The sequence below is a fragment of the Panthera tigris genome, chromosome A2 (genome assembly GCF_018350195.1).
Source record: "Panthera tigris isolate Pti1 chromosome A2, P.tigris_Pti1_mat1.1, whole genome shotgun sequence".
Taxonomy (NCBI): domain Eukaryota; kingdom Metazoa; phylum Chordata; class Mammalia; order Carnivora; family Felidae; genus Panthera; species Panthera tigris.
Genome location: NC_056661.1, coordinates 125262667 through 125275548, shown reverse-complemented (window position 1 = coordinate 125275548; position 12882 = coordinate 125262667). Strand labels below are relative to the sequence as shown.

General features: G+C 48.8%; 1 protein-coding gene across 4 annotated transcripts in view; it reads right to left on the bottom strand.

Moving 5' to 3' along the window:
* Positions 1 to 11627, bottom strand: part of EEPD1 (endonuclease/exonuclease/phosphatase family domain containing 1) — a 147266-nt gene extending 135639 nt beyond the window's left edge. For all 4 annotated transcript variants that reach the window (XR_006212026.1, XR_006212024.1, XR_006212025.1 and 1 more), the window contains exons 1-2: positions 11145 to 11627; positions 9613 to 10680 (exon numbers count right to left, since the gene is read on the bottom strand). Coding sequence is in view for 1 of the 4 variants with exons in the window: in XM_042970024.1 (XP_042825958.1) it covers positions 9613 to 10490 (878 nt within the window). In the remaining 3 variants the exon portion in view is untranslated. The remainder of the gene's footprint in view (positions 1 to 9612; positions 10681 to 11144) is intronic.
* Between the last annotated feature and the right edge of the window lie 1255 nt (positions 11628 to 12882).

Genomic DNA, 12882 nt, shown 5'->3' with positions numbered 1-12882 from the left:
GATTTGATAAACGGTTGAGAATGGCTTACATTTTGAACAACCATCTCATAATCTCAGAAGCTCTTCAATTAAATTTAGTCAAGAGTTTAAAAGACAGAAGCAACTTCTAAGTTGAAGTTCTAACGATACCTAACAACTACTTGCATTTTTATTAGAAATGTCGGAAGCATTAACAGTAACATAATTGAAGATTACAAGTCAACCCCAAACAGTCTTGCCTGGCGTTTAACTGAGGTCAGCACGTGGGTACAGCAAGACAACGGTCTCTTACACAGGTTCACATGTATGGACATGTATTTAACTTTATAAGGTACTTTTTTTTTTTTTTTTACTTTATAAGATACTTTATCTAGTCCAGTCCATTTGCTTAAATCTCTCCCAGCTTGCTGTTATTCATGAATTTCATAAGTAGCCCATCTATGTCACAGAAGAAAATGCTGACTAGTACAGGTCTTAAGTCAAAAAAAAAAGAAGCTCATTACTTCTTCACCTCTTTTATTTCTAAAAGTTGCAAGAGAGTTTTGGGGGGTGTGGGAGTTTGGGGATGATGAGCCCTTGACCTTATAAACTAGTAACAATTTTTGAGTCCATCTTCTAGAGAAAAGAATAGTGGGTCAGTAACAACCTGTAGTCACTGCCAGAGATCTGCAATATACATACAGTGCAAATATTGTCTCTAGGCTACATAAATAATATACCTTGGGCCCAGGTGCCCAGATACCAGTATTTTTTAAAACAGCACAGGTATTCTCCTAACCAACTTCTACTCGAGGGGACCCACCAGACTATCCTTAGTCCCTTTGGAAAACATGCCAAGGGACGGATGCCCATGGCACATGGAGTACTCCTGGCTAGATCAACTGTGCATCATGTGTTTACCCAGGGTCAGCTGTATCCATCCCCAGATTGTTTATGTCAGCTGTATGTGTTACTGTGGTCTTCTAAAATGTGACATCAACTGATGACACAGGGGTGTAAGCAGAAAGAGAAGTGGTTTCTAAGAAAACTAAGACAAATGCTTGGGAAGCTTGCATAAGAGCAAGTCATTTAAAGAAACTGTTGTCATAATAGGTGTGGGCAAGACAACTGTTAAAGACTGAAAAGTCATAAAAATACAGTATCCTGCACTCAGATTGCTTTGCAAATATCCTTGCTCCACTCTGAAGAAACAAATATAAGAGACACACGCAGGTATCATTATAGATCAGCATATTTATGAAAGATCATGACCTAGGGAATTCAAACCAAGTTGGTGAAGGAGAACGTCTAGTCTAGGATGCAGGCAGGCAGGCTAGGGCAATGAATGAAATACAGGTACATGGAAAAGCATTAGTGAACTCAGACTCGTTTTTATCATTAAACTTTAGAGTCTAATTTCTTGGGTTATAATCCAAGCTCTACCACTTAAAAGCTGTATGATCTTGGAAAAAATCACTCAGCTTCTCTGAATCACCTCTCTGTATCTGTACAAGAGGGCTAGTGATGATACCCATTTGTGACCTCAGTCCCAGGAGTCGTCAGCGTTAGTTATCATTGTTTCTGTTCTTGGTACAATGACCACTACCACATGGACACTAAGTACAGCCATCACTGGGTGATGGGAGAGACATGCAGTATTTTGCTGTTTTTTAAAAACAAAAAACAACGAGTCTTCAAATTAAAAACAACGGGGAACCACTTTGCAAAGAACTGACCGGTAACGTGACACAGTGACCTGACATTGCAGAGGCTGCCTCCCAAGCACAGAAGGTCAGCGCCCTGAGTCTACTGGCAGAAGAGTCCACGGCCTAATGCCATTCATGGTACTTCGAGGTCACTAAAATGCTTACTTTTTCGCCACTTAATTAAAAGAATACTGCAAAAAAATTTAAGTCAGACTAGATTTGCTCAGTGAAAATATATTCTGAAGTTATATTTTTTTAACAGAGTATTGGATCAGTATTTTTAAAAACAACAGTCCAAAAACAAAACAAAACAAAACAACCCACAACAATCCATCCGATGAGATCTCCTGCTTTAAAAGACATCGTGAGGGCGCCTGGGTGGCTCAGTCAGTTAAGTGTCCCACTTCGACTCAGGTCACGATCTTGCAGTGCACGAGTTCGAGCCCTGCATTGGAGCTCAGAGCTTGAAGCCTGCTTCGGATTCCGTGTGTCCCTATCTCTCTGCCCCTCCCCACGCTCACTCGCTCTCTCTCTCAAAAATAAATAAACATAAAAATTTTTTTTTGAGAAGGCACTGTGTTTTTTTAGCACAGGCTGAGAAAGATAAAGTACAGATTTCACTCACTGACTTCTGGGTGAGCAAACAGGATTCAGATCCCTGGAACGTGATAAAACCACACTCAAAATGCACACAGCCTTCAATGCGGCAACAATGTTCTCTTGGCTGAACCACTGTGTTTCAGGAGTTTATGGTGGCCTCTAGATAAAACCATTGAAGGCCCAACTTAACAGCTTAATCAGGTAATGGCTGAGCCAAAATAGAATTCCCAGGAAACAGGGCTGCTGGAAACAAATGACAAAGCAACACAGGCAGGGATCTGTGCTCAGTAAAGAAAGCCCAGGGTTTCTCTACCCAGGAGTTTGGTGGAAGAATTCAAGCCTTGTCTTTAAAATGAAATGTTTACTCTGAGCATACCTTCCCAGGGTTCCTATCTGGCTGTTTGACAGCTGTCAATCCAAATATTACAATAAGAGCTGTTGTCCAGACCACACCTATGTACAGTCACAGGCAACAGAGTCAGGGAGCTTCCGAGCCTCCTAAGTATTTGTTGAGGACCACGTGCCTGAAAGCAGAGCAGGGCATCTTTGTGGCATCTGTGGGATGTTTCGATGCTGGCAGTCACTGGTGTGAAATTTCCACTCAACTGTTCATCCCTGCACTCAGACCGGGTGTCTGTGATGAGCACATCAAATTTGAATGAAACGCATCATTTTGTTATTGGCAGAGACCGTTATTAAGGAATTCTGAGATAAAATCTTTTTGTAAAGTAGGGGAATTTTGAGATAAAAATAACACGCTGCAAATAACACATACCTCAATACGATTCTCTGCTGTGAGGCACCGTTCATGGAAACCTGCTGTGTTCCCCGCCTGAATATTTCAGATTACAAGCCTGGGCAGTGAGCCAGCCTGGACCCCTGAGTGTCAGGAACTGTTGGGGGGGGGGGGGGGGCTGCTGACTTTCACCCTGAGGGCCATGACGCTCTTACACCTCAGATCCCACCCTCCTCTCAACCACCCTCCCTCCCAACCACCTGCCTTGGTTCTATCCCCTCATCTTTCCTCTCTACTGAGGACTTCACATACCTCCAGAGCCCAGCAGACAGGTACCAGATCCCTGTGATTAAGTTTCACCTCCTCCCTTCTAGCACATGGCACCCTGGTAAGTGCCAGTGAATGCATCCCCTTGTAAGACTGTGAGGGTAGGCTTGATGACAGGGTAGGCTCTCCCTGTGTCCCCAACCCAACTGGGGAAGAGACAAGGAGTAGGTGCTCAATCAATATTGAATTAAACTCATTTAAATGTCTCTTAATACAAATAGCTACCCAAAACCCGCCAAATATGCCCTTGTTACATGTATAATTGATAGTAAAAAGAAAGTGGCCCCATTAGACACCTGGTCTGAACAGAGGACAGACCACAAGATCTCTTCCTCTATCCACTATGGACTGAGACCTGCCTTGTCCAGAAGGAGCACTGTGTACCTGTCCAGAGTGAGGCAAGAATAGAGGGGAGGGGTGAGGCCGGCAAGTTGCATCATGTCAACACAACATAGAGGTGTGTGAGCTAGCCCGGGATTCCTCACCTCTGAGCCTGTTTTCTAGGGATCCACATGGTTAATCCCCACAACATCTTGAATACACGCAAGGCTTTCCAGTCTTTGCCACTAAAGGATGCTCTCATCTCCACCCCACTCTCCCTTCTCCCACTCACTATCCTCTGTAGCCTTTCTTCTGAAATCTAACTTTCTCAATCTGTACCCACTACCCACCTTCCAGGACCTGCTCCAAGTGCCTCCCCCAACCCCAGCAGCTAGAACAGGCTGGTAACAGGTTAAGTCACCAACCTCTGCTTCTAATCTTCTGTGGCCTCCTCCTGGGAAAATAAGAGCCCTGGAGGCCCCACCCATCTGGCCCTGCCTCCCCCTGCACCCCCAGCCACCCACTGCTCCCAGAACTCTGGTTTCTGTCTGGAGCAAGCATTCTCAGGGCCTTTGCACTTGCTGGTCCCTCTAGGGGAGTACCCTTTCGCCCAACTTTTCCTATGCCTCCTTCTCATCCATCAGCTTTAGCTGAGGGCTTCCTTGACCCCCATCCACCTCAGCAGGCTTCTCTTCAACTGGCCACCATCCTCCTCAGCATTTACCACTATCTGTAATTATCTATTATGCATTGACTTGTCCATTTCCCCACCTTACATGGAAGCTCCATGAGAGCAGGGACCGTGTCTTGTTATTAGGAGTCGGACACAGAACCTAGTACCCTGGTAAGAGCTCAAAAAATATCTGCCGAATGAACAGATAAGAAAGGAATGAATATCCCTTGGGAGAAGCAATACTATCAAGCCTCCAAAATCAGATCCCAAATGGGCCCATCTTTCTTGGAAGATAAACTAACATCTTCCCCTTTGGTGAAATAAAGTCTGCATGGTGCACACACCAGGATTTCCCTTCATTCACACTATCTTCTCTTATTAATACACAGCAGTCTTGTTACTGACCACCTTTCCCTCTGGAAACCACCCAGAGCTCGTTGGCTCACAAAACCGGAACTCTACCTTGGAGTTGAGCCAAGGTCACAGACTCAGAGTTGAGGGGCCGGGTGGAGAGGCCCTGACGCCCTCCGGATTGCTCTACCTCTGGCCATAAGCCCTGTCCTTCAGAGGAACAAAAACAGGAAGGGAGCAGAGGCCTCGGGAGGTTTGACATGGTCCTAGGAGTCTAGGTGAAGCCCTGATGCCTGGCCAGCCTAAGACCCAAGACGGAGAGGAAAAAGCAGGTGTGCCAGGGGTCAGTGAAAGGACATGGTGTTTGGGAAGAGACACTCACACTCCCCACTCGAAAATCAGACAAACGCCTGGCTTCAAATCCTGACTCCAATCAACATTTCTGAAGGCCACACAGACGCTATTTAATCTCTCTGAGCCTCGCTTTCCATAGTCAAAACAGTTCTCCTAATTTCTACTGCAAGAGAACTGCTGGGCATTTCGCCCCAGACGTTATGTCCGGCTGCATCTCCCCACCCTTCAATCTCCCAGGATCAGCCCATTATTCATACAGGAAAAACATAACCAGAAATCAATCACAGTCAGTCACTTTCCCCCCAAAATCTGGGTTTCTCAGACTATTCTGAGGCTGAGCCGCACAAGCTGATTCACATTTACTTAACTGTGTTAAATAATAGGCCAGGCTGATTCCTGGATTTAGCATATGCATGTACACAGCAGCTACTCAATACATATTTTTCAATGAATGAATCAAATGACAAGACGGCTTGTGTCTATATTGATCTCACTAATCAAGTCAGATCAACTAAAATCCCATTTCTCACAATCAGTACATGTTGCCAGGCACTAATTCACCTTGTGCTTGGATACTGCAGACAGACATGTAGCAAGAAAACAGACTAAGACCATTATAAGGCCGAAGACTTTGACATGTTCCTTTCTGATAGAGGCCATGGGGAGAACGTGCAAGTGGGATATTTTCTTAATGTTTATTTCTTTTTTGACAGAGAGAGAGAGAGAGAGAGACAGAGACAGAGAGAGGGCATGCATGTGTGCACAAGTGGGGGAGGGGCAAAGAGACAGAGGGAGACTCAGAATCCAAAGCAGGCTCCAGGCTCTGAGCTGTCAGCCCAGAGCCTGACGTGGGGCTCAAACCCCCAGACCGTGAGATCATGACCTGAGCTGAAGTCAGACACTCAAACACATGAGCCACCCAGGCACCCCAGTGTGCAGTGGGATATTAAATCTCTTTATTTATTAATTAATTTTTTTTTTGGAGATTACCAAAGTCAGCGCCTCCAGGGCTTATACTTTCACAAACCAAAGGGACTTTTCAAAATAGGACAACTACTCAGCAAAAACCAAAAATTAAAAATTAATCTTCATTCCATATGTGGACTGCCACCAGATTTTGTAAGGATGTTCAGCAGAAGTATTCCTCTTTCTGCCTTGCTCCATAAACACTGAACAAGGGAAAACATTGCCCAAGACTGAGATTTGGCAAAGGAATCTGATGAAACCCATCTGTTCTGTGCCATAGGGTGATGTCCCTGAAGGCTACTGGTGACTGGATGATTATCTAGTTTTTGACTGTCCTACCTCAGTTTCCTGCAAAACACGGTTTCTTATTACTCACACATTCTTGTCCACCCAGCAGTAGCATCTCAAGGCAAAAAGGGACTCTAACTCTTTAGGGTCCCACACAGGTACCCTTTGGCCTAAGAAAACACACCTGCTAAAGCAAACCCACAGAAAGGAAAATGAAGAGCCAGCTAGTTATTCCCTTTGCAAAAGAAGTATTTTTTTCTTTTCTTATGTTTTTTCAAGGGTTCTTTTTTTTTTTTTCTTTCATTAGCTACATTTAACAGATGGAAAAACTGAGGCTTGGAAAGGTTAAGGAATGTCACCAATTTTACACCAAAAAAAGGTTTTTTAAAAGGAGCCATGGGTTTTTTAAATGCCCTTACAATGGACTTATTTTCTTAAATGTGACTAGCACACAAATCAGCAAGTGCCCGTGATTGGGCAGAGGGCGGGATGCCTGAACAAGAGGTAGGATCAACATGGCTTGCTTACAAAACACAGCACGCTTGCAAAGAGCACGGGACTGAAGTCAGAAGGTCTGGGTCCTAGTCCCAGCCAAGTCACTAATGAGCTACGGGATGGAGGCAAGTCATTTAACTTCTTTGGTTTTAGTTTCCTCACACAGAGATGGAGAATCATTGCTAAAAGCAAGCATTACCTACATCCAAGGTTAATGGGGAAATGAAATGAATATGGAAGCATTAGACACTATGAAGACATAGCCAGAATACTTGTGTTATATATATGTATGTATATATGTGTATATACATATATATACATACACACACACACACACACACACACGTGTGAAAATAAGAATCACCTAGAAAATCTCCTGCATCCATTCTTGCCCACACTAAATGTATTTCCTCTTGCTAATGAAGGGATCAATTGGATGGTGAGAGATTTCTGTGAATCAGGATGAACACACAGCCCTTGGAGAATGTGCACTGCTGTTCTGAGGACATGTGAGCCACTCTGGAACAGCCAGCCATCTTTTGGTACCCTAGGACAGCCACACAGGCAAATGGATCCACTCCAGCTCTACAGGGGATCAAGCCCTAAGCCTATTACTATATGTTTACCAGATGCTAATAAGGTGGTATGAGTGCCGAGAACGCTCTGAACACATTGTGAACATGCAAAAGAAACCAAGACACAGGACGACACCGGGCCAAATGTGAGATATGTGACGAGGACCTAGGTCACCACCCTGGCTACTTCTACACCCTACTAGGTCTGGGTAAGCTCTAGCACTCTCACTTGAGGACAACAATTAAATGTCTTCAACAAACCATCATCCTTCTAGGACAAACCCTAACCCCATGCTGGATTCGACTTGCTAGCGCTTTCCCTGGCTGACCCAGGTCCACACTGCAGAGCAGAGCCCTCTCTGAGGCCAGCTGTCCCCTGCTCTCTCTCCCATTTCCTAGCCTTCACATTCACCTGTTCTAAAAGCGGAATAAGCCCTTTAACTCTGGCCAGAAAGAACATCGTACGCTGGACAACTATAGGGATGATCAGAACAATCCAAGAAAACATAATACCTGGAAGGCTCTGCATGGATTCACTGGCCTTGTCAGAAAAGCCAGTAAGGGGGAGGTGGTGCTTTACAGACTAAACCAGGGGGCAGCTGATCACCCAGCACATAGTACAATGGGACTCAAACTTCAGTGAGCATCGAAACCACCAGGAGGATGCGTGAACACACAGAAACCCAGAGTTTCTGAGTCAGTAGCTGACGCTGATGCTGGTCCAGACAGCACACTTTAAAAACCACTGTCACAGTAAATGGACAAGAGCTGCCCGATCTGTCACTCCCCCTGGGCAATTTCAGATCTTGATTCATCCCCCCAAATTGAGCCTTAAGAAAACTGAGGATAAGAATTAAACAGCCATCCGTCCTTTACCCTCCCTTCCCCTTTCCCATACATGCACCCAAGTTGCTATGGATGAAGAGAAACAACTATCAAGCCATTCCTGATAAATATCACCCAGCATCAAGTCCAGTTCTCACCTGTGAACAAGATGATTTTGCAAAAGGAGTGAGTTACAGTGCAAAACAGAGGACACAGCAGCGCAGGCAGAGTGCTGGGGAGCTCTCTTGGTCCAGTTCTCTGACCTGGTGCGTGATCCCTCCGTCCTGTGATTGGAGTGTGCCACGGGGACAGTGCCAGGGAAACGGTGTGACCTGGTTTTCTCCTCACTCATTTATCCTGATGCTCTGCCACAATGCACTGTGATTGCCCGCTGAGAACTCACTTCGCGTCACTAAACTGCTGCCACTGAACTGTCAGGCTCACCAACAATCCAGTGCAAAGGAAAGTAGCTAGTGGCCACAGACACACTACATGTATGTCTGGTGCGTGGCAGGGCGTAATCCCTCAAGACCAGGACCAGAGGATTTCTGGCCAAGAAGAGACCATTAAAAATATTTCTTTCCTTCCCCAAGCTGATTACATTATACACCACACTGTTTTACTAACAGCAGGAGTTACTGCTACAATAATATTGTTTTGTTTTACGGGGGGTTAATGGAAGCTCCTACAGAAAGCAGTGTTGTGAATAATGTAAACACGCTGTGATAAGAGCCCATCCTACAAGTCTCTTCTCCTGTGGTTCAAAATGGGAAAATCTGGCCAATAGTCACCACATGTCAGCCTGACCTTTCCTGGCTATGGGACAGGAGAGGTTACATACATTTGAGGTTGCAGTTGTGGGCCTGAACACCAACTTCAGGCTAAATAAGGAAAAAGAATGAGGAGTGATTCATTCACAGCATTTTGGTGAATATATAGAGTGTATGTGTTTGCAAATACCTGGCCTTTAAGTTGATTTTGTGCACACAAATAGGCATATTTGGTGAAAAAAAGTGACTTTGTGTCTCATTTTTAAAAAAATCCCAACTAGCTCTTTCTCATATGCAAAACTGTGCAACGCTTCCCAGGTTCTGAGTGTCTGATCTGGTGTAAACCCCATGAAGTCCTCTAAGTCCAACAACATTTTCCAGAACAATAACACCAACACAATCTCCACTTACCCCAAAATTATGAATCGATCTCAGATACGCCAGGTTTAAGACATGGGCCACAAGCCCAGATAGCTGTATTCAGAAAATTCTGGAGCAGGAGAGAGAGCTCAGCTGCAGGTGACAATGTTGGCTGGGGCCTCAAGAACACTGATTAAATAATCTTGCCCTCTCCCTACCCCCCAAAAGTCCACTCATTTGCATGTACAGATGAGGCCACGCAAGAACTGTCTTCACACCCCACCCCCTCCATGGTTCCTGTCCTCACCTGTTTTCCAGAAGTGTCATGCACACCACTTCTCGCACCCCGGGGTTGTTGGCCTTCTCCACTGAGCAGCCCTGCAAGTTCCAGGTGGCCAGCCTCAGCACCGGCCGCCCATCCCTTGTGCCTCCAAAGGCCTCCACGGAAGGACGAGTGGAGATAATCTGGGTGGGCCCCCCTGGCGGGAGGTCCAGGTCCTCACTCTGCAGGCTCAGAGAGGTTGGGCTGGGGTGAGGCTTGGCGGTGAAGGTCAGGCCCCCATTGGTGTGGGTAGAGGGGGGCCTGGACCGCTCCGCGAACACCTGGTGCCGGATCCTGTCGAGGAAGGCGGCGTTGATACCGCCCATCCTCACCAGGTCCTCAACGCTGCGGAAGGGCCCATGCTCGCGGCGGTAGTCCACGATGCTCACAGCCATCTTCTCCGTGAGGCCTCGTATGCTCATGAGCTGAGCAGGGGTGGCCGTGTTGATGTTGACCCGTGGGGTGAGGGGCACAGTGGTGGCGAGGTGGTGAGGCTGCTGCTCGGCCAGCAGGTCCCGCCGCAGGGAACTGGGAGAGTGCTGCGCGGAGCTGCCCTTGCTGCTCACGCAGATCTCAAACTTGACCTGCTCCAGTTTGGTGGCACCCACGCCGCTGACCAGCGCCAGGTCCTCCACCTTTTTGAAGCCACCAATGTACTCGCGGTACTCCACGATGCTGCGTGCCACCGCACGCGTCACACCAGGCAGGGTCATCAGCTCCTCCTCTGTGGCCGTGTTGATGTTGAGCCGCTCCTGATTCACCAGGATGTTGCTGAAGTTGCAGGCCGCGCTGAACTTGCGGCTATGGGATAGATCCGAGGGGTCCCGCGGTATGGAGCGGTGGCAGCCCAGGGTGCTCCCCATGCCGGCCAGGGTCAGTGGCCCAGGGAGGCCTCACCACCGCAGAAGAACTCTCTGGCTAGGGAGGAAGCCCAACAAACCTTACAGGCACAGAAGGAGGGAAGGTGCACGATGCAGGGAATGAAACGGTTACCAAAGACAAACACTAAATCTCCATGCCCAGGGTGTCCAAAAGTACCTTTCACTTGGCCACCTGGAAAACAAATTAATAAACACACAAATCGATTGGATCAGTTAATCAGTTTGCATTAGCATTCCCTACCTAGAGCAGGAGTTCTTAACCAGGAGTCTCAGGCTAATGGCTGTCCGTGAACCCCTGAACACATAGCGAGGCTGGCCCGTATGGATTTCCCTCTGAAGAGGTCTGGTTTTTATCACATTCGGGTCCAAAAAGGCTATGAGCTTCTTCTCTTGTTAAGAGACCTATCCTCATCAGCCCACACCTCTGATCCCTGCCTCTACTCACCTCTCACCACCATCCCCCCTTAGGTCGCCCCTACCAGGGCTCGGGCAGCAGAGAGGGCGTATCTCCCACGCCCACCCCGCCGCCGGACATTCAGCACCACCTGCAACTTGGGAATCCCGTCCTCACTAGTATAGGCACCAAGAAGGGGTTTACGGACCCCCACCAGACCCGCCGCAATCCCCGCGCCCCACCTCTCCGCTGCTCCCCCGGGGCGTCCTTCCACCTGCGGCTCGGAAGCCTGAGCTCAACCCGGGACTGCGCGGGCCCCCTGCCTCCAGTTCTGGTGCCCGCGCAGGTGTGGGTCAGCGGCTGGGCCGCCTCGAGCCGCGCGTCCCGGCTCTTTCTGCGGGAGAAACTCTTAGAGTCGCTCTCCCAGAGCCAGCAAGAGCTGCAGGGCTGCGCGGAGGCGGCAGCGGCGGTGAAATCCGGCCGCCGAGGCTGCACCAGGACTTGCGGCGTCGCCGCAGTTGCGTTGATGGAAGCAAAAAGTCCTGCGCCCGACTCGGACGCGGGATCCGCCAGGACCGCGTCGGTGCCGAGTACCAAAGCCACGGCTCCAGTTCGCCGTCCGTGTCAAAGCCAAAGTCCTGGCGGCTCGGCCCGCGCCTCCGCCGGCACCACGGCCACGCCTCCCCCAGCGCGGCAACTCCTCCGGGGACTCCAGAGGGAACGTGGAGGCGGGGCCGAGCGCCAGACCAGAGCCCGGGAGAGCGGAACCAGAGAGCGTTGGGGCGGGGCCCTGGAGTGCGGGGGGCGAGGCCACGGAGCGCGGGGGCGGGGCCAGAACGCGAGAGGGTGGAGGGCGGGGCCGGCAAATCTGAGAGGCGGGGCCCTGCTGCGCGGGGGGAGGGCCCCGAGCGCGTGGGCGTGGAGATGGAATGCGGGAGCGCAGGGGCGGGGCCATGGCGGAAGGGGGCGGGCCACGGAGGCGCGGAGGCGGGATTTAGGGACTAAATGGGCGGGGCCGATATCGCTGCTGCAGTGTCGGGTCCTGAGGAGGCTGCCCTGGGGCCTGCAGCTCCTGAGTGGAGATACTACCAAAGACTTAAGGCTATATGTGTGAGGTGGAGAGTGTTTGTTTGGTCTTGACCGAGGCGAGACCTGCCGAGCTGCTTTTCCGCAGGAGGAGCCCGGAAGAAGAGAAGGCGCCCATGGGCGCAAATACTACCAGGCCACCAGTCTGAGTTTAGATCATCTTTGGGGCGTGGCTTAAGGTCAGGGCACTCCAAGTTGTGGCGGGGCGGGGCGGGGGGGGGGGGCACCCCGGGGGGGGGGGCACCCCTGCGTGTCAAGGGTCTCGCTCAGCTCTGCGGTCAAGTCTGAGAACGTTCCCAGAGGGGACTGAATGGGATCTTTTTTACTTCTTCCCCACACTTCTGGCCTCCTCTTTTCCTTCACTGGAGTATTGCCTTTGCGCTGCGATCACAGAGATGTCCTCAAACAATGCTAGTAACTCCTGCTGCTAGGAGAGGTCACGCACCACCGATTATTCAGAGATATGTTCGCACACAACACTTAATAGGGTTGCTCTTTGGCACGTATAGCGCTCTCAGTATATATCGATATGTTTCTATAAGTATTAAATCTAGTCATTAAAGAGACAGGAAATGCTGCTTGGAAATGAAGATTGCTTACCAAAATTCAGAACAGTCCTTGGATCATAACCACTAAATGACAACTCAGTTAACGATTAAAGAACCTGCTGAAGTACAGCAGATACATGGAGCTAGAGTATTTGATTAAACAAACCATGTGGTGATGGTTTTGAATACTTTGACCCTGGGCATTTGGTGTGCTCTGAAGTTTCGTCCCAACCAACGTGACCAATGTTCCTGCTTTAAATTTCCCAGGGCTAGGTCAGCAAAAACAGTAACTCTCAGGGAAGGCACAAAGTACTTCAGATGTGACGTAAGAGGCAGCCAGGGCTTG